The sequence below is a fragment of the Amaranthus tricolor genome, chromosome 14 (genome assembly GCF_026212465.1).
Source record: "Amaranthus tricolor cultivar Red isolate AtriRed21 chromosome 14, ASM2621246v1, whole genome shotgun sequence".
Classification (NCBI taxonomy): Eukaryota; Viridiplantae; Streptophyta; class Magnoliopsida; order Caryophyllales; family Amaranthaceae; genus Amaranthus; species Amaranthus tricolor.
This window is the reverse complement of record NC_080060.1, coordinates 2,654,460-2,677,634: the sequence shown is the minus strand read 5'-3', so window position 1 is coordinate 2,677,634 and position 23,175 is coordinate 2,654,460. Positions and strand designations below refer to the sequence as shown.

The 23,175-nt window shown below is 30.9% G+C and overlaps 1 protein-coding gene across 1 annotated transcript; it reads left to right on the top strand.

The window, feature by feature from the left end:
* Positions 1-3,375: 3,375 nt before the first annotated feature.
* Positions 3,376-9,049, top strand: LOC130800299 (probable pectinesterase 53). Its single transcript, XM_057663758.1, has 5 exons — positions 3,376-3,786; positions 5,612-5,798; positions 6,720-6,923; positions 7,765-8,000; positions 8,800-9,049. The coding sequence occupies exons 1-5, from the start codon at positions 3,431-3,433 to the stop codon at positions 8,954-8,956; spliced, it is 1,140 nt and encodes a 379-aa protein (XP_057519741.1). The 5' UTR covers positions 3,376-3,430; the 3' UTR covers positions 8,957-9,049.
* The last annotated feature ends 14,126 nt before the right edge of the window (positions 9,050-23,175 follow it).

Genomic DNA, 23,175 nt, shown 5'->3' with positions numbered 1-23,175 from the left:
TGCGATAGTTAAATCATGCTTACAAAATAATCATCAAGCACAATATAGAAGGTTATTACTCATTATTGACCTTTACTAAGCCATTAAGTTACATTCTCAATACTTGCAGAAGTTCATTACTGCTACTAAATACTTGGTAACCTTAATGCTTATTTAATCAAGTTCAATTAAGCCTCATAGCTTTACCATCATAGCACATCACAAGATCACAACAATAATGACAACTGATATATGTAAGGGTCTGGTTAGGTGAGGACCATAGTCCTAAACCCTAACTGTAGTGGGAGTCGTCACTCCTCTCAATACTGTTATGCTCGAGACTTCACAGGATGAGTTTTTCTCGGACCCCCTGTCTGACACCGCATTTTACGTGCCGGCTAACACGGACGCCGGGATTTTACATGCCGGTCCATGGTTCGACGTTACCTTACTATCAGAGTCATACAATCAATATCATGCAATATCAAACAAGACTCTAAACCGAAATAGTTTACATTCTTATAAGTCAAACTTCCACTAGTCAAATTTTTGACAATTCTACCCTTTTAATAGAAACAAATTACTAGTATCTAATAAATTAATATTAATTAAATAACAAATTTTCGTAGCTATACTAAGATTCCTGAGGCTAAACTAAGTCATTATTGTGTCATAAATAATCATAACAGTCAAGGGTAATATTTCTAAGTACTTAATAACATATTTTATCAAATAACTAGTAAAATAGTAAAACGGATCTATCATCACTATAAAAATAACATAATCCGACAAATTATTAAGGGTCCAAAATCTATATGAAATGAGTTTTAGAGAAAAACAATGCTAAGCATTTTAACAAATTTGTTTGACTATTTTACCAATAAATCGATTAAAAATTTATCAAAACACCAAGATGATATGGAATCATTTTAAACACATAAGTTTATTTAACTAGTAAAATTCATATATATTTATATTATCATATTAATCAAAAATTTCCATATATATGACTCTTTTTTCGAGTGTCCCAAAAGTATTATTGTTTTGACAAAAATATCACTAAACTGGATATGACTTTAATATTACCATATAAAGTTTAAATGACTAAAATAAGATCATGTTGATCATGCTTTTATATTATCGAGTAACCATAAATAAATATCACATAACGAGAGAGTTAAGAAAATGTGTACCATTTTCCTCCGAAGGTGGTGCTAAACCAAGTAAGAGAATAACAATAGGATAATAAGAACTTAAGGAAATAAGCTCCAAAAGAGAAAGTCTTCAAGGTTCCAAGCTTCAAAGAAGTAGATTTTTAATTACCCAAAAGAAAATGATATCCAAGCTCCAAAAGATAATACTTGACTTTTTAAAAGTTGATGATTATTGGCTTAAGAAGTGATAAGATCAAGCTCCATCTTCATTTGATTCTTCAACAAATAAAAAGGGTATAAAGTTAGTAAGATGTTAATGAAGTGAAGATATAAGAAAGAATGGTAGAAAGATTTGATGATGGGGGTGCAAGTGATCTCATGGCTAAGGAGGGGTATTTATAATGGGTTTTGGGCAACTTTTTAGTTCATAAGATTGTATGAAAAAGAAGGTTAACTTGTGTAAGTGATTTAGAGTGTGTAAGTGAATGTGTAAGAGTTGGAGTGTGTAAGTGGATGTGTAAGAATTTGGAGTGTAGAAGAAGGATAACTTGTGTAAGGAAATGGTGATAGCTTGTGTAAGTGATGGACATTATGGATTGATGTAGAAAGGATTTTGATTCATCAAATTTTTGTTCTAGTTTATGCTAGTGAAATGTTTTAGATTAATGGGAAAGTATGATTAAGGTTTGATTATGAAAATATGATAGTTTACTTAGAAAATTTTAGTTAAAACTATACTTAAAGTTAATAAGAAAAATATAGTTAATTTTTAGGTATAAAATAATTAAATCAAAGTTGTAAAGTTAAAATGATAAGTAGTAAAGTTAGTTTAAGAAAACGAAATTTAAACGTAATGTTTTAATAAAACCGTAAATATAATATTAAAATTTTACTTTTCGTAGTATAAAATAATAAAATAATATTTTAGTGCTTATAAAGAAATTTAAGAATATATATATATTTTTAAGTTTAATATTTGGAAGAAATTACAAAAATCGGAATAAGGTTTAGGAATTAAAGGTGATTTGAATTAGATAACCAAAGGATTAGGAATTCGAAAAGAAATTTCGGAATAATTAATCGGAAGATTAAGATTAAGAAATTTGAGCCTGTTACAAGAGTCCTCTTTAGCAAAAAGACGGTCTCTCAAGAGGGAGCCTGCAAAATTATATATATGAGAATTTTTTATGTCAATGAAAAATCTTTAAAATACAATATGTTTAAAGTAAATGATTTTTTTTATTATAGCTCACGAAAAATCATAATTATTCAATGGTAATGAAATTTTATCTTTAAATGTGTTTTTGTCATAAATATTTATTCACCTAGGGTCTAGGAACACCTTCCCAAATCCCAAATGGTTGTAGACGGTGTCAATTTTTTTTTGGGAAAAAGAGATTTTAGCTCCATAGATTACCAATATATCATGAATCTTACCGTTTATTTATTGATGATAAACATGCGATTCGATTATAATTATAATTTTAAAAGGAAAAATATGTAAAAAATTATTCATAGTTAAACTCATCAATTTGATGTCCCATTCTGTCTCTTATAAATTACATCTTAATTTTCATTTAAATTCGTCCCATCATATTAATATAGTAATTTATCAATTTAATATTTTGATCTAATTTTGATACTTTTTTCCTTAAGGCTACATTTATTTATTTCTTTTCTTTGATTAATCTCTTACAGTCATACTTGATCTAGTTTAAAAAATACTAAACAATTATGCTCTAGAATTTTAACAATCTTCCTCCAAACTAATTTTAATTATAACTTTAAAATTATAATAAAAGAAATTAATTTAATCCACCATATGATTTTCTCCCACTTTTTTTTTTAAAAAAAAATTAAATAAAAATGATGAAGTAAACATGACACAACTTGATGTCACCTCCATCCCCATTCTTGAGGACCTACAATATTATACATACAATATAACCTAAAGTACATTACTTTATACATTATTTTATACACTTTATTAGTTGAATTTAGAGTTGTTTAAAATAAATTTAATCAAATATATATTTAATTTTGTATAATTAACATATCAGATTCAACTTTGAAAATAAAGTTACAATTACACAAAAATTAACGTGAACACAAAAATCAATTTTAATACAACCTGATACATCTGATTTGAAATTGACTCTAACTTACTATTTATATTTATATTTATATTATTCAATCATTTAAAAATTATAATATAAATATAACAGTACTAGACACTAGTGCACACATCTTCATCCACTTAACTCTAGCTTCCATTTACCAACAACAACATTATTGTCATGGCTCCAAAAAACGAAATTCTTATAACTATTTTCCCTCTCTTCTTTCTCTCTCTTCACCATATGATTTCATGGAGTAATGCAAGTCCATCAAATACAAATACTCCACAAAAAGATTATGAAGAATGGCTAAAATGGAATATTCAAAACCACCATGAGAAAAAGCTTAATCTAATGAAACCAAATGCTGGTTTAAGCTTAGATGTTAACTTACAAAATGCTGAGATTGATAAAGTAAGATTAAGTATTAATCAAGATGGAACTGGTGATTATAAAACTATTATGGAAGCACTTGATAATATTCCAATTCATAATGCTAGGAGAGTTATCTTACAAATTACTCCTGGTGTTTATAGGTAATTAAGCTTTTATTATTTTTTAAATTAATAGTACTTATTATAGTATTTCTTATTATATATTTTCTCTCGTTTTTAATAGTTACTACACTTTTGTTTTTCATGCTATTCAATATACGATTTTAACTAATAATATTTTTAATTTCATCTAATAAACATTTTTAAAAAGTTAATATTATGAAAATACGCATTAAGATGAATCATACAAAATCTCACTTAATTATATTTTTAATTATACCAAATAAGAGCGATTGATCAACAACAATCATAGATAAAGTACAAGACTAGATGGACTTGACCAAAAGATCTAGACTTTATAAATAACGAATATAGTATTACTTTACGATAAAATTTGTTCTGTTATTTAGAATATGTTTCAGTGTTTTAATTGGCTATGACGTAAAGTGTTGTACTACTTGTACTTGTACCACGTATCACTAATTAATTGTCTAGTGGTAGGCTTTTGAAGTCATATTCATGTGATATCTGTTAGATTCGTCTTAATATATCTAAATATAATTTTTTAGATTTTTTAAAAACTCAAATTTAAATTATTTGACATTTAAGTTTGCATTGTGATATGTGAAAAAATAAAAGGAAAGAAACAAATGAAAACCATAAAAGTAAAAAAAAAAAAACAATTTTCATATACAATGATTGGCTTTAACCTTAGAATTATTCAAGAAAATTTAACGCGTTTATTATAAACTAAAGGTTATTTTACATTTTTCATTTAGGCTGTGTTTGGTTAAGAACATATGTTTCCACAATTTTGTTTTGCATACATTTTATGTATAATGTAAAATTTAGTTCTGTCAAGGAACCAACTCAACCAAAAGCTTAAGCTGATGGTTGAGGCCCCAAGATATGTTATATACTCTAACACGCCCCCTCACACGAGACCCCATTGGGCTAGAAGTGTGGATGCGCATAGGCGCTGAATATTCCACTTTAAATGAGGGGTGGTTGAGATTCGAACCCGTGACCTCTCACGTTGGCTCTGATACCATGTCAAGGAACCAACTCAACCAAAAGCTTAAGCTGATGGTTATATACTCTAACAAGTTCAATGATATATCAGATTTTATTTGATTTCTCTTAATAGATATTTTCATAATAGTATATTTTTAGAATTTTTTATATATGTAATCAAAGATATTAAAAATTCAAATTACACCTCAAATAGCGTGAATAAAAGTATAATAACTTTAAAATTAAAAAGAAATATGTTTTAGTGTTTTAGTGTTTACCCTAGATCCATCAAATTACCTATTCAAAAGATACAGATTAAACTAATTAATTTATTCATTAATAGTTTGTGGCTCGCACTAAAAAATAATTTTGAAGCGCAATTATTTATAATTAATCAAGTTATTGTGAATTCAGCCTTTTGATCTTTACATGATCCAATTTGTAATGCGTCTTTAATGCATGAAATTATGAAATTCCCAATACGACAATATAATAATATTAATATATTGACATTTTATTACCGTATGGTGGAGAAAACCAACTAGAAATAATTTACAAGCATTTTTCGCATGTACCTAAATATTAGTATAGTAATATTCATATTTAATTAACAAAATAACTTAATTAATTTAAATTTATATTTAAATCCGAACTATTTATTTTAAAGTATCATCTTATTAAAAGATATTCTCTCATAAAAATAACCGAATATAATTAAGTAATATTAATATTAAATTAACACCAACAACAAATATTTTGCAAGTATTTTTTTGCATGTACCTAATAACCTAAATATTAGTAAGTATATTTATTTATTATTAATATTAATATTAATATTTATGTGTATGATAAGGGAAAAAATACACATACCGAAAACAAAGCCATTCATAAGCTTTATAGGCGACGCAAATAATCCACCAACCATAACTGGAAATGATACGGCCTCGGTCACTCGTGGAGGCACCGCCTTGCGCACTTTCCAAAGTGCTACCGTTGCTGTTGATGCTGATTACTTCATTGCTTCCAATATTATATTCCAGGTATCTATTTTTTATTCGCGAGAGTTGATTGCACACAAACCCGATAATATTTCATCTTAAGACTAATTGGTTATAAAATCGGCTGCTTTCCTCTAGTCCTCCACGTGAAGGGGGGTATGGATATGAATTGTCCATCACCTTCCCTCACCCAGACCCTACTTTCGGGCGGAATATTGTGTATGATAATGATGATGGTATTAAAAGTACTAGTCATGCATCAAGCTTATATGTTACTCAAGCTCTCTAATAATTCGATGAGATTATATGTGGGTTATTTTTCAACACTTCACCCCTTTTTTATTGGGCAGGAACGCCATTCTAATTAACAAAAGTTTCTAATAAATTGGAACTTATTGGTTCTGATACCATAATAGTCATTAGATACACAATGAGATTCACATAAGAGGTGAATTGGCTGCACACAAACTCGATAATATTCCATCCTAAAACTAATTAATAATAAAATGAGCTAAGTGTTTTAATTTGCAACAATTCTTTCTTCTTTTAAGTTTTTAGTTGTATCTAAATAAAAATACAAATTCATATACAAACCTATCAAACATATACTTCCTCCGTTCAATGCACTTGCTATATTTGATATTTTACGTAATTCAATGCGTTATTTTAATCATTTATTTATTGAATTATACACGTTTAAAAATTATAAAAAGTTAATATTATGAAAGTATGCGATTAGACGTTTCAAACAAGATCCCACTTGACTTTTTTATTCTTACACATTAGCACCAATATATAAAATAAGTTTAAACGATAAATGGTATTAATATTAATAATGTAGCGACTATTTTAGAACGGAAGAAATATTATATAGATAAGTAGCTAATTTTTTAAATGCAATATGAAAAATGTGATGGTTGTTGATCGGATTGGATTGGATCGGGTTGGGTTGTACGTGGGTAGAATACGGCACCACATGAAGGAGGCATAAAAGGAGAACAAGCAGTGGCGCTAAGGATATCAGGCAACAAAGCAGCATTTTATGGATGTGGGTTTTATGGATCACAAGATACATTGTATGATCACAAAGGTCTTCATTATTTTAACAATTGTTTTATTCAAGGCTCCGTTGACTTTATCTTTGGCTATGGAAGATCACTCTATCAGGTTTGCTTTATTTGCTCCCTTTTATATATATTCTCTTAACTTTTCATTTGGATCACACCACACAGACTTATAATATACTCCTAATACTCTCTTCGTTGCTTAAATAACTTACCATTTCTTATTTTAAGACGTTTTATTTGTTGTTACTATTAAAAATCTTTATTTATATTATAAATTTGAACGAAAATTTTCTTATTTATTATCATTTTAATATTTTAATAATGCTTATGTCCTTACATATCTTTCACAAACTTTATTTTAGCATTTTTTTATTCCTTATGGTCCCCAAATATTTCCCGTTAACTTTGTAAAAATGTTTTTTTTCCATTAATTTCTGTTAATATATATTAATGTTTATGATCTTCATTTTACTTAAAATTTATTATTAAATAAAATAATATATCCACTATGCAAAAAATTATATTTTTTTAATTTCCGTGAATATTCGTTGTGGGAACTTAATTAAGGAACTTAGGGAGTATAATATAGGGGCCATGTATAGAGTTGTGCAATGGGCTAGGAGGAGGTCCAAATCACCTTAAAATATACCGACTTTAAATAGGCTAGGTCTTAAATAGAATTTACTCAATCTGACACGCTCATTTCAATTGAACTTTAGAATATCAAAAGTATGAACGAGTCTGATTGAGTTAGGTCAGGTCAGGCCAAGAGGGGACATCCGAATTGAGTTCGCTTTATTTATAATTGAGCTTGTTCCGACTTTTTTGGTCCATTGCACAGATTAGTAGTGGCACATCTTGTACATGTCTAGAATCCGTCCAATACCTAAGTTAGATTATAATTTGATTATCTTTTATGGAATGATGGAATGTGTTTACAGAATTGTACATTGAATTCAATAGCAAAGAAGGTGGCATCAGTAACAGCCCAAAAGAGAAGTAAAAGTTCAATGTCAAGTGGGTTTTCATTCAAAGAATGTAATGTGACTGGGACTGGCCAAGTCTACTTGGGTAGAGCATGGGGTGACCACTCTAGGGTTGTTTACTCTTTCTCTTTTCTAGACACTAATATCCTCCCTGTTGGATGGAACAATTGGGGAATATCTAAGCGTAATTCGTAAGTTTCACAAGTTTTTTTCTTTTATTTTTTTACTTTTTTATTTCATTTTTAGTTTTTATACTATCTGGTGACCCACTTTATCTCTATTAAACAACAAATAGCTAATACATGATTTTACCGATAAAAAATCCAACACTCCCAACTATTTAAAAAGGTCAACTAATTTAGCCAACATCCAACGATCAAACAGCCGGTCTCCTAAGAGATTGTCTCTCTGAGAGACGTCTCACAGGCCTAACCAAGTGCCTACTTACATCATCCTTAATGCCTATTTACCGTATCCTTAATGCCTACTTAGTACTTATAATATCTTAAATGCTTTACTTACAATTACCTTGTTCCCCACCAAGTGCAGTACTTATAATATTTTAAACACTTACTTACAATATCCTTAATGCCCACTAAATAACTTATTCTACATTTTCCTTTGTGGGCTGCCCAATTAAAGATCGTCTCTCAAAGAGACTATCTCTCACAAGAATTTGTGACAATCAAATGCCAATTAACTCCATGATCCAGCCGGGCAAAGTGGCTGAGCGGGGTGGGGATGGAACAAGTTCAACGTGAAGTCGATCAAAATTATTCCATCTCCGTCTTAGCAAGTACCAAATTCATACTCATTTCCTTCCATATAGAAAAAGAACAAAAATTCTTATATAAGACAATTTCATCGTGAGATGCGCCCTATACTTAGGTTAAATAGCCAACAATAGAAATTTTTAGCATAATAGACCTTATGTATGGACTCATATGAAATCTGCCCAATATCTTTTACATGTATTAACAAATTGTGCAGGACTGTTTACTATGGAGAGTACAAATGCAGTGGGCCTGGATCCAACATGACAGGAAGAGTTAAGTGGGCTCGGGCCTTAACAGACCAAGAAGTTGAGCCTTTTATTGGGACTTATTATGTTGAAGGGGATACTTGGCTCATGAGCCCATCAACTTGATCAAATATTTAAATTTTCTTACAATATCCTTGTTTATTTAGTTCAATTCTCCATTTACAATTAATGATCTTCAAATGAAAATTTATGAAATAATTATCAACAATTTCACTACTTTTATAATTTAATTTTTCTTGTCTTTATGCTTTGTAATTGTAAATGCTAAAATTATTTGAATTAAACTTGTATGTGTAGCCAATGTGTATTACAAATAAGGTTTTAGTTATTTTAAGCCATGTACATGCTAAATTTCTTTACACTCGGTGCTAAATATGAAAAATGCACAACGAACAAGTTAAAGTATTAGAGGCAATGCGTTGTTGACAATTAGGCAACTAGTTGTATGGCTAAGTCATATGCCCGTCGATATGGTAATGGAATAATGGTACGTTCGTTTTCTACTTTTGTTCTTAATACTATATTTTGTCAAAACTAGACGATGACTCGTTACCAACATGGTAATGAGTCGTTGCTTACTTCTGTCTGAAACTCGCTATATTTACTACTTTAATTAGGCAACCACCCCATTGTTACAAATCTATGAGTAGATGTCCTCTAAAATTTTATTTTGAGTCTTGATTTGTCTTACTTACCTTAAAACTTCTATTATACTCGAACTTTTGATCATCATGTAAAAATACAACACATGTTCGATATCTACGTTTAAATGATGATTATTGCCTATCAAAAAGAATAACTATAAAGAACTATAATTCTCTATTACATTGAATTTGCTACTAAAAATAATATTTTATAAAAAAAAAACTCAAAGATAAAAAAAAAAAAAACAATCTTTTAAGCACAGTTTTTTCGCATATACACCCTGACACCCAATTTAAAGGGACATACCACATTTGATATGACATTACATAATTGCTGTTTGACCTAAGCATCATTAGCTCTGATCTCTGCTCATTCGTGTGATATCATTGGTCCACCTAAACATGCGTCTAATTACAAGTAGGTACACCTTAATTTAGGACTAATAAAATAAAAATTAAATGATATCAATGTTTGAAGTATTATTTTTAAGAAATGTCAATAGTAATAAGACTTGAACCTGGGAGTAGCATAATATTGTCACATATTAATATTTTAAACAATTTAATCAATATATTTATTAGCATATTTAGAGATATAACTTATTAAATATTGTTAATTTACAGTATTAACAAAGTTGCACTTGCCCATACCTTAATCTCAAATATAAATACTAGTACTAGTATTATGCTTTGCTTAAAAAGGACTAATTAACGACTTCATGCTTTCCAATTAGTTGATAGTTCACATTTCAAATTAAGGGTGGTAGGAAATAAATCTAAGGTACAATTAGGCAATACATGAAGCATTTTGCTTGGTTATTTCATTGCATCATCCTTAACATTCAACAACTTATTTTTCATGGCCACAAACAATAGGTATGTTAAACCATGAATTTGTTGTTGTCTCTCATCACATTTTCATTGATCACAAAAATTATAATTTTTGCAAAGTCACATGTTCATTCATCATAAAAATTATAGTCATTTAAAAACATCAACTTCGAAGAATTTATTAGAAAATATTCACATTTAATCTTATATCAAAGAATTATATGGACATTAACTGATTTACAAGCTTAATTAGTAATTACTTCTTCTATTACCAATTGGTTTTAAGATGAAACCTTATAAAATTTATTTGCGGTCAACTTTCATCTTATGAGGAACTTGTTATGTACAAACTAAACATGTTACAGAATTTGAAAGTGTTAATGCATGTTGTATGTAATCTTATCTTAGTTGTACAACTATTCCCTCTGTCTTTATAAAACTGTAACACTTTCTATTTTAGTTTGTCGCTTTAACTTTACAATATATATATCTATTTTTAGTAAATGTTGCAATCTCTATATTCTGAATTTGCCCACATTATCGGAAATTAAAAAATTATGCTACAAACTACAAAGAGCCTGTAATTCGTACGAAAACGTTCCCTGAGTGGTGAAAATCAAACAGGTGATGAGAGGCCCAAATGAGTTGGGAAATGGGGCATTATATTCTAAAGCTTACAAATAGTTAAGGGATCTGCAAACAAGCAAGCTCTCAATGGACTTTTCTACTTGTATTTAATTCACTTTTGTTTCTTTTGCATTGCTGTCAACTATTACTCTATACTACTTTTTTGGTCCCTTTCTACTAATTAATAATGCAACTAGTATCTTGAGAGATCGTCTATTCTAGAGACGTATCTCATTCTTGAGACGTATCTCAAGTCCAGCCCATTAAAGATTGATGTCTACTTACCGTATTTTTAATGCCTACTTAAAATATCGTAAATGTCTACTTACATCATTCTTAATACCTACTTACAATATTTTAAAAAATATATAATTGTCTGGCAGAATTAGAGATGGTCTTTCACAAGAATTTGTTAATATTATGTGTTATAGGTGAAAATATTACAATTAGTAGTAATTTGAAAGGAATAAAGATGTTGTTATGCGACAGTGAAAGCAAGTTCGTCGAACAATAATGAAACAATAAGAAAATTCAATGCAAAATAAGAAATTGACACGAGAGATTCAATGTGGTTTACTATCAATGTGATAGCTACATCCACCCGCACCAAGATCAAATAATTTCACTATGATCGCAAAGAATTACAAGATGAATCTCAATCACACTCACAAATTAATGGCTCTCTTGTGATCTCTCTCAATTTTTGTGAATCATCCTATATTAATGCTAAAATGGGAGTTTATCTACTAATGCCCAATAAACACAAAGTAACCGTCCCAAAAGACACCTCCCGTGAAAAGAAACTGCCATTTCGCGAGCCGTGTACAACTACGCGAGCCGCGAAATGGAGACAGAACGCACTCTGCGTCCCGCAGACCTCCTCTTTGACCCATACTCATCTTCTTCAATGGTGTTTGCTAGTTTGAGTCACCATTAACAACAATCTCCACCTTAACGAAAACTCGTATTCAGCAAATGATCTCATCAATACAAAATGAACATATCTCAAGCCAAAACCCGATGTGAAGCTCATGCATAAGCCGTACATCGAGATAAGTCTTCAACCAAGACTCATCCCGACAAGTCTCCAACCAAGACCTATCACATACTTATCACCAAGTATAACAATTCATAATGCTCCACCTGCATCACAAGCCCCGAGCAAGCTCCACCTTAAGGCCAACATGCCTACAACAGGAGCTCCCTAACACCGCCCCTAAGAGCCTACTACATATCCTAGTAATCAATATTTAGCAAGTCTAAGCAATGTTTAAACTTATTAAATGGAACAGACTTAGTAAAGAAATCAGCTGGGTTGTCAGCAGTCCCAATCTTCTTTACCTTTACCCTCTTGTCAGTACGCAAGAAATATACCTGACATCAATGTGCTTGGTTCGATCATGGTGTACTTGGTCTTTAGCTAAGCAAATGGCACTTAGACTATCACAATACACCGTAGCAAAATCCTGTGCGATACCCAGTTCACCTACAAGGCCTTTGAGCCATATGGACTCCTTAGCTACAGAAGTTAAAGCCATGTACTCAACTTCAGTAGTAGACAACGTAACCAAAGATTGCAATGTAGACTTCCAACTAACCACAGAACCACCACAAGTAAACACATACCTGGCCACCGACCTCCTGGTATCCACATCAGCTGTATAATCAGAATCACTATATCCAGTTACCAAACACTCCTTACCATTCCCATACACTTAGTTGTCCCTCTTAAATAACAAAAAATCTTTTTCAACCCCTGCCAGTGCTCTCTCGCAGGTCGAGCCATGAACCTACTCACAACACTAACAGCGTGCGCAATATCCGACCTAGTACAGACCATAACATACATCAAACAACCAACAGCGTTGGCATAAGGGACTCTAGACATATACGCCAACTCCTCCTCAGTTTGAGGTGACATAGACAAAGACAATTTGCAGCTCATAGATGTTGGTGTACTTATAGGCTTCGACTTCTCCATCCCAAAACGAGATAAAATCTTTTCGATGTAACTTTTCTGAGTCAAAAAAAGCTTACCTCTAGCCCGATCCCTATAGATCTCCATACCCAAAATCTTCTTAGCTGGACCAGATTCTTTCATGTCAAATTCCGAGCTAAGCAACTCTTTAAGTCTAGCAATATCCGATTTATTCTTTGTGGCAACAAGCATGTCATCAACATATAACAACAAATAAATCATGGAACCATCATCCAATTTACTATGATACACACAGCAATTCCTATCAAAACCATACGAAACCATAAAAGAATCAAACCTCTTGTACAACTGTCGAGGGGATTGCTTAAGTCCATACAACGACTTTAGCAATCTGCATGCATAGTGCTCTTTCCTTGGGATCTCGAATCCCTCGGGCTGCTTCATCAAAATCTCCTCCTTCAAATCACCATGAAGGAAAGTCGTCTTAACATCCAGCTACTCTAGTTCAAGGTCAAAATGTGCTACAATCGACAATAGCACACGAATAGAAGTATGTCGAACCACTGGTGAGAATATCTCCACGAAGTCAACCCCTTCTACCTGACTGAACCCCTTTGCAACTAGTCTAGCCTTAAAGCGAACTTTCTCAGATTTAGATGATCCTTCTTTCTTCTTAAAAATCCACTTGCACCCTACAAGCTTTCTCCCCTCTGGTACCTTCACAAGTTCCCACACTCTGTTCTTGTAAAGAGACTGCATCTCTTCACCCATTGCAGCAAGCCATTGCGCCGACTCACTACAACTAATTGCTTGTTTACGCGTGGCAGGTTCATATGACTCTACATCATCAGCTACACTCAATGCATAACCTGTCAAATTCTCAACAAAGCAATTTCTTCATTCCATCTCTTCAACCAACCTAACAGGCTTCTTGATAACTCGTCTAGGTCTCTCAAAAATGGTGTCAAATTGTCTAGATAACCCCTGATTATACTACTCCATCTCCTCCCTAGAGTTAGGAGAGGATGGAACAACCTCAGGTTCAGGAGTACTTGGCACTGGAGCCTCAACATCATCATCAATAAATTGCACTCGAGGTAAATCAGCAATGGATGAATGATGTACCTCAAGTACTCCATCTGTCTGCAGCAAGTTCTCCCCTTCCTTTCCCAGACTAGAAGACTTCGAGCTGTTCTTGGAATACATGGTGCTCTCATCAAAAGTGACATCCCTACTAAGAATGACCCGACCCTCCAAAGGTGAATAGATCCTAAACCCCTTCACACCATCACCATAACCAACAAAATACCCTTTCTTCGCTCGTGGATCCAACTTACCCTCACTAACATGATAATAAGAAACACAACCAAAGATCTTCAAGTTAGAGACACTAGGCAACTTACCACTCCAAATCTCAAACGAAATTCCAAAATCAATATCCAAATGCGGACCCCTATTGATGATATAACAAGTTGTCATCACAGCTTCACTCCAATACCTCCTCCCAGGCCTTGCATGAGAGAGCATGCATCGAACTCTCTCAAGCAGTGTCTGATTAACCCACTCTGCAACACCGTTCTGCTGTGGTGTCATCTTGACGGTATGATGTCGACCAATACCCTCATCTGCACAGAACTGATTACACTCTTCTTTGCAAAACTCCAGCCCATTATCTGTTCGTAGCTTCTTGATCTTCCTACCTTGTCGATTCTCCACCAAAGCTTTCCATTGCTTAAAAGCTTTGAAGGCCTCATCCTTTGACTTAAGCAACCTAAGCCATGTGTATCGGGATTTGTCATCTACAAATGACACAAAATAGCGGAAACCTCTCATACCTTCAACCCTAGATGGACCCCAGCAATCTGAATGGATATAATCAAGCACTTCATCAGTAATATGAGCACCCTTACTGAACGTTGACCTGTGTTTCTTCCCAAACACACAATGCTCACAAAATTCAAGGTTGGCAACCTTGATCCGGATAGTAGACCCCTCTTAGACAATAGTTGCATCCCCTTCTTCCCTATATGACCAAGCCTCATGTGCCAAATCTTGGTCATTTCCTGGTGAGACGTCGATGCGCAAACCACAGAACTAGATAGTGTAACACCCTCAAAGACATAGAGGGTGTTCCTCTTGATACTCTTAAGTACCAACTCCGAACCTCGGTAAATGGATAACTCCCCATCCGAAAACACTCCATTGTACCCCAAATCATCCAAGGTACCTAATGAAATCAGATTCTTCCCCAAAGTAGGGACATGCCGCACTCTAGTCAATGTCATCTTTCGCCCATCACTAGTTCTCAATCTCATGGACCCAATACCCGTAATCTTACAAGGTGTGTTGTTACCTACAATAACTTTACCCCCATTGCAAGACTCATACGTGTCAAACCAATCTCGACGCAGACTCATATGGAACGAACACCCCGAATCTAGAACCCAATCATCAGAAAGATCCCCAGACTTAGCAGAACTCACTAACGCCAAGTCTTCCTCCGAGTTATAGTTCTCTTCGGTATTTCCTCAACTACAGCAGCTTGGGACTTGCCCTTCCTCACCGGATAATTAGCCCTAAAGTGACCCGGTTCCTTGCAGTGATAACAGGTCTTCCCCGCAGTCTTACCAAGTCCCTCATTGCCGTTTCCAGCACCCGACCCAGTATTGTTGCCCTTGTTAACCCCCTTTTTCTTTTTAGACTTCCCGGACTTAACAAACAATCCACCGCCACTTTCTGACGAAGTTCCCTAGTATGAAGTGCTACCGTCACTTCTTATAAGGTCAGTGAGTCTTTACCAACAACAAAAGACTCAACAAAATTCTCATAGCTAGATGGTAGAGACACAAATAAAATCAACGCAGCATCCTCATCATCTATTTTAACATCTAAGTTACGCAAATCTAGTAAAATAGAGTTAATTTTTTCAAGATGTTCCCGTAAGGGAGTACCTGACTGCATTCGGAAGCTGAACAACCGCTGCTTCTGCAATAATTTGTTGGTCAGCGACTCAGTCATGTACAATGACTCCAATTTCATCCATAGTTCTACCGCTGTAGCCTGATCAACGACCTCCGTGATGATATGATCATCCAAACTTAGCAAAATGGTAGAAGGAGCCGTTTCCTCCATTACTGCTAATTGCCCGTCAGTTAACCCGTCTTCCGAACCCGCAGTAGTACTCTTTGAAGCCAACGGACGCCAGATTTGCTGTTGTTTCAACAGAACCTTCATCTTTATTTGACATAGCCCGAAGCTATTTTTCCCGGTAAATTTCTCGATTCTTATTATAGAATGCTCTGATACCAATTGTTGTGCGACAGTGGAAGCAAGTTCGTCAAACAATAATGAAACAATAAGAAAATTCAATGCAAAATAAGAAATTGACACGAGAGATTTAACGTGGTTCACTATCAATGTGATAGCTACATCCACCCGCACCATGATCAAATAATTTCACTATGATCGCAAAGAATTACAAGATGAATCGCAATCACACTCACAAATTAATGGCTCTCTTGTGATCACTCTCAATTTTGTGAATCATCCTATATTAATCCTAAAATGGGAGTTTATATACTAGTGCCCAATAAAAGGAAGTTATTACATAATAAACACAAAGTAACCGTCCCAAAAGACACCTCCTGTGAAAAAAAACCGTCATTTTGCGAGCCGTGTACAACTACACGAGCCGCCTATACACGGCTCGCGAAATGGAGACAGAACGCACTCTGCGCCCCGCGGACTGAGGTAGCAGCTTCTTCGCGCCCCGCAGAGTTCTCTGCGCCCTGCGGACCTCCTCTTTGACCCATACTCATCTTGTTTAATGGTGCTTGCTAGTTTGAGTCACCATTAACAACAATTGTAGTATTCATCAGTTTATAACCAATAACATTCTCTTCTTTTTTTAAGCTTGTTAGGTAGTCTTGATCCATTCATAAAGTGTGATGCCCCATTTTTAGAGTCTTATCGTTTTCATAGTGTTTACCAAAAATTGATCTTTCAAATCAACCAACCAATCTTAACTAAATTTGAATGCCCATCAAGAAAAATAATATAGTCTTAACTGGTACGATCTGTTTATAAAAATAATGTGTCTTTTTAATTCGTAGCAAAAAGAATATTAAATCGGATAATGCTTAGTTAGATATCTACATAGCTGGTCAAGTATATTTTCAATATGTAGCTAATTCTCTTCGCCTAGAATCATAAGACTAATGAACTAAATAACCCGATCATTTTCAAATTGAAACTCGGTCCAAAATCCTTCGAGTATTCAAAATAATGCTTAATTTTATTAGTCTTGTATAATTTTATACATTTTTTGGAAAAAATGTCAAGGTCATTTTCATAAGATTGTGTATAATTTGTGTAGGCTTAAAAAATTATTTGGTTACTTAGGAAAGTAACTAATTAATGTTTTCACCTTGCAATAACATTGTCTAGTAACTGCCAATTATGATTCATCAAATAAATGAGAGAGTTAGGGGAAAATCAAATTAAAAACATATATTTTCTTAAAAATTAAAATTGGTATATGCATTTCAATCGAAATAAAAGTCAATTTTTAACATTTTTTTTTAAAATAATTACTTAATAGGAATATTTTTTTTTCTTTTTGGAAAACTGATTTATTAGTAGTAGTTTAATTAGGGGACAAAGAGTAATCTTTTGCAATAAAATAGTTCAAAATTGCAAAGGTGCGGTGGTGGATCCAAGTATGAACATGAACATCCTATAATTGATGATATGAACTACTTATTTAATATTGATATATGGAAAATTTTTACAAGTTGTGATTTTTTTATAAAATAAATAAAATAAAATAATTAGAAATCTTATCAAAGTTGTCCTAGCACCCTATTGCTGACTAAATTTACAACTATAATTATATGATGAGAAAACATGTTAGTTGGTACTCATAGTTTATGGTAGAAACTAGAAAAGACATATGAAGAGCAACATCCCCTTCTTTATCATTTTTAGCTCACGGGTTTGCATTTTTAGTTACCATACATTGCATTGGTTTATACATATGTTTTTGTCCTCAATGGAATCAGTATGGTTTTTTCTTTTTAAAAATCGTGTTACTACTCAAATTGATTCAATATATATATGAATCAGTGTTCGATATTATCCTATACTAATATTTTAAATGCCTTTCAAAACAGTGAGTAGAATATACTGTAAATATATTCGGGTTTATATGGTATTAATACATGCTTTCGGTTTCGTATTCTCATTCACCTTATATCTATCTGCTCGTATGTACAATATACTTTTTCTTCAATCTATAACATACCACTATATATTTATAAATAAATATCATAGCAAAATGTTATATATTCTAAATGGACTCTAAAAAGTAATTAATAAAATATCAATTATTGTTATACATTTTGGGAGACTCTAACTCTCATGTGCAAAGTTTGACATATAGTAATTCCAGAATATATATATATATATATATATATATATATATATATATATATATATATATATATATATTGACTTTTTATACATGTGATAAAGCATATAATATATAATGAAGTTATAACAATAAAAATTTAACTCTCTGACGTTTTGTCCTATTAAGTGATTAGTAAAATAATAAATTTAAAGCCTCAAAATATATGATTTCTTTTATTCTATTTAAATGCAATATCATAACTATGATTTCACGATTTAATATAATAAATATATTAAAATAAGTGTAAGCCGAAATTGGAAATGAAAATGTGTGATGAATTGATAATGGTCGTGGCAAAATGGGTGGTATGAGAGTAAAATTAGAGGCCCCCATCTAAGTGAGTCTATAAGGTTGTCATGATCATGATTTCTTCAGATATGAGAATTAATGGTCAAAAAAGCTAAAGTATGGTGTGGCCTGCACATTGTGGATACATTGCATGTTCTTTAACTCAATTCCACTACAATATATGACTTGTTTCAAACATTATTATTATTATTATTAGTCTTGTCTATTCATCATATTCTCATTATATATATATATATATATATATATATATATATATATATATATATATATATATATATATATATATATATATATATATATATATATATTTCTTACCTTATGAATCAGCATCAAACAGAAAATAAAGTGTTATTAAGAAAAATACAAATATTTGTAGTAAATGAAGAGAAAGGTTGAATAGCATAGATGAGATTTACGTTTGTATGATTGTTGGTACTGAAAAGTGGTATTTGAATCAGCATCATAATAATGAAAGTTTGATTATAAAAAAAATTTATTCACAATTTTTCATTACCAGCACCTAATAGGATTAGGCTAATATCATATTTTTAAATGATGTATTGAAATGCATTTTGTGAAGATTATAAAATTGTTGAAGGTGAACAAATATGATCATGCATGAAACTTGTCTAGATATGTTTCTATAAAAATTACACTAATATAATATTATTCCCACCATTCGATGCTAACTATTAAACGAGTTGTAAAAAAAAATTGTAAACTATTATTCGAATCATAAATAATGCTAAATGAATAATAAGAGGATGAGAGTAAAAAGTTTGAATTATAAGTTGGTCTTCATCATTATTGGTTGTGATTATTCGTGTGAGTCGTGCTTCAGTCTAATATGTGTTTATCAATCGACTTCATTATTAATATGCCCACATAAGTGATATAATTTGTCTCATCAAAATGATCATACTTTTATTTTAGCTTATTTCAATAAATTTGTCATATTTTTATATTTTTATTTTTATTATGATTCAAATTATACCTTTTATAATTTGCATTTACACATTTAACTTATTTTTTTTATCTCATTCATATATTTTTTCTATTATTTTATAAAATTTATTTTTGTCTCTTTTTTATAATTTTTTATTTTATTATTATATACGGGCAAATTTAATAGGGCAAAAAGAGTTCTATTAAACTTTGATATTATTTTCAAAAATTATTTAGAAATATAGTTAAACATCAACTCAAATTGACTTGGAACACTGTATTTAATTTGAGTCACATGTGATCTACTTTGAAAGATAGAAGTAATTGACTAACTTGTACTTGTTGATAATGGTATGCTATGTTTGATGTTATGTTATGATGAACTTATATTTGATGAAGGGGTTATTGAAAAATGTAATTGAGATATCTTACAAATTACTCGTGATATTAGGATTTTTATAATATTAATCCATCTTATTAATATATATTTTATTTTTAATCTATAAGTTAAAACATAGTCTATTAAAATTTTATTGTACTCATATTAAGGATCGAATTAATGCATTGAAGTACGTTAAAAAAATATGTTGCAAGTAATTTTGAACCGATGAAGTATAATCTAACGCGCCCCTTCAAACGAGTGTCTTTGGACTACAAGTGAAAGTAAAATTAACCGCTTTTTAAGCGAAATATTGAATTGTTGATGATGATTAGTATTACTATGTTCATACATATTTTTACGCATATTAGTATGCAATGAAATGCCTTAATAAATTAGACGTTATGTTAACTATAAATGAGGATTATTGACTAAGTTAGTCCATTTGTTAAGGAAGATATTTGGAAAATTCAGTTATTAATTATTAAGAATTGATTGTTTATTTAAAAAAGGTGGACCAAAAAGCCGAATATTGATAAAAATAAAAAAAAATAAAAAAAAAATAAAAGTTATGTAATTTTTAGTTTTGCTTAAAAATCAATTTTTTTTTTTCAAATTGCTTAAAAGCCATTTGTCTTTTATCTTTTTTCTCAAACAAGTAAAAAACATAAGTTAATTAAAAAGTCAATTAGCAAATAACAATTTTCAATTTAGTTCAAATTAGTTAATCATATATGCCTATTATTTTATTTTCATACTTTGTATTCTAAAAACTTGGTTAAATTATTTTTAATTTAAATCGTTTAATGGATGACTAATAAAGCAATTTTTATTTTTGTAGTGGATTTCAATCTTGGATATTATTGCCACATTTATTTGAAGGAGTATAGATATTTCATATTGCCATTTGCAACTTCTTAATAACCACAAGAGGAATACAATGTTGCTCCTAAACCCTACCATTGTCTAATTGTGTTCTACTCCTCCATATTAATCAACTGTCATATTTTTTATTTTAATGAGTCTCATTTACTCCATAATTTATTTTTTTTCACAGTTTTCAAAGTAAATTTTAAATTTTAATATCTCTAAATACACATAATAAAAAATAAAATACATAATAAAAAAGTATACATTAAGATGAATCTAATGAGATCTTACATGGACATATTTTATCTTCTAAACATGTGTCAAAAACATTAATCAAATCTCTGTCTCCTTAAGATGAAATATTTCAAATGGAAAGAACAATAAAAAATAAAAACAGTAATTTTTATACATAATTCAATGACTCTTAGTATACCAATACTTTAACTCAATGTATCCAACTTTTTAATCTGGCTGAAAATATTTATTGGGAAAGAGAAATATACTACTACTAGTATTTGTTGGAGAAAGCGGTGAGCAGCAAGCTAAAATGTAGCTATGATGACTAGAGAGTTAGTAGAAAGTTAGGATCCACTTGTGTTAGTCGAGGGTAGATTCATTGAGTGTCAAACAAATCTTTTGAGTTTTGACCCATGGTTTTATTTCAAAACCTAGTGCATTTGGTAAATCTTGTCTTCAATTCCCTACTATTTTATTAACAAAAGATTTATGCGAAAACTATGAGCAAACAGAAATAGAAACTACAATAAAATAAGTCAATAATAAAAAAGACAAACAGAGCTAACAACGTCCATCAGATCTAGGAATAATTATCTTTAAACCCTAGGCTAAGTGGTTTTTATATATAGAATTACTTTTACAAAGAGTTGTAAATTTAAAAGTTAATAATTTTGGAAATAATCTTAATTTTCATCTAGGAATAATTAAAGTCTGTGGGTGTTTGGTAAATAATTTTTAATACAAAATGAAAATATCTAGTTTGATTGATTTTTTTTCATTAGCTTTTGACTTATTAGCTTAATTTTCATCAAATAAACTTTCAATAGTCAATATCTGATTTTATCAAACTATCTAATTATACAATGTCTAATCCAGCTATCTTAAAAGCAATCAAAAAAGTCAACACTTTCAGATAATTAAACAAGCCAATTTAAATAATCAACAACCAACAATCATTTAACAAAAATCCCATTTACCTATTGCCTTTTTCCTCAAGGGCTTGGAAAAAGTTTCATAGTAGATAGTTCATTTTCTTTTCTTTTAGATTACTTGGGAGATTAGAGGGTGTTTAACAAATGACTAATAGCTGCTGATTATAGTGGCTGATTTGATCAACTGATTTTGAACCCCCTGCTATAAGCAGCTTGTTCAAAAACAGTTTATTCGTATCAATAAGTTGTTTCAACCGGCTAATTCACCAAACACTAGCATTAGCTAATTTGACCACCCAACCCTTTATTTATATCAAAATAAACTAAAATTGCTCAATAAGCTAATTTGCCAAACACTTCCTCACTTCCTTGGTATTAAATTTTTTTCCTTTTAAAAAAAAATAGAATACTAACTGATACACAATTTATTTTCATATAATAGTAAAGTAAATTGAAATGTATTGGATAATTATACATGATTTATCTTTATTTAGAAATATTTTTTTGAAAGAATAACAAATATTATTTTGAAACTCCGACATATACTTCCTTACGTTAGCAAATACTCTCTGTGTGCTAAAGAATTAGACTTATTTTCCTTTATAATCCATCCTATTAAATTTGTCAATTTTTATTTTTAATTTTATTTCACACTTTTATAAATTTTCATCCATATATTTCTTTTTATTTTTCATTTTTATTGATTTTCATCTGAGTTTATTTAATTGGAATAGAGTGAGCACTACTGTTATACTCTATGCAAAACGTAAAAAGTTTGAAACATGCTTAGACTTTTTGTTAGTAGAAGTATTTTAGTAACCTAAATGGACTAATAAGGAAAGTTTACTAGGGAAATTAAATTATATTAAATATTAAAAAATTGCAGAAAGAAGTCAACAAATACAGCTTGCATAGGTTGATTCATTGAAACCTATGGAATCTGGTAGTATGAGTTTTTACGATTTAAAAATACCGACAAACAGAAAAAAATATATATATATATATATTATTTAGTAAATTTTGAATATTTCGTAATAAATGAAAATAAAATTAAACAGTATAGATAAAATTATAAGAAAATGAGAATATATTTAAGAGATTTAAAGAAAGTGATTAGTCAGTTTCCTAATTAAAAAATAAC

Coding starts and splice junctions, on each gene's coding strand:
- LOC130800299 (XM_057663758.1), top strand. CDS start 3,431: ATGGCTCCAAAAAACGAAATTCTTATAACTATTTTCCCTCTCTTCTTT. Junction 5,799..6,719: donor CTTCCAATATTATATTCCAG/GTATCTATTTTT, acceptor GTACGTGGGTAG/AATACGGCACCACATGAAGG. Junction 8,001..8,799: donor GGAATATCTAAGCGTAATTC/GTAAGTTTCACA, acceptor CAAATTGTGCAG/GACTGTTTACTATGGAGAGT.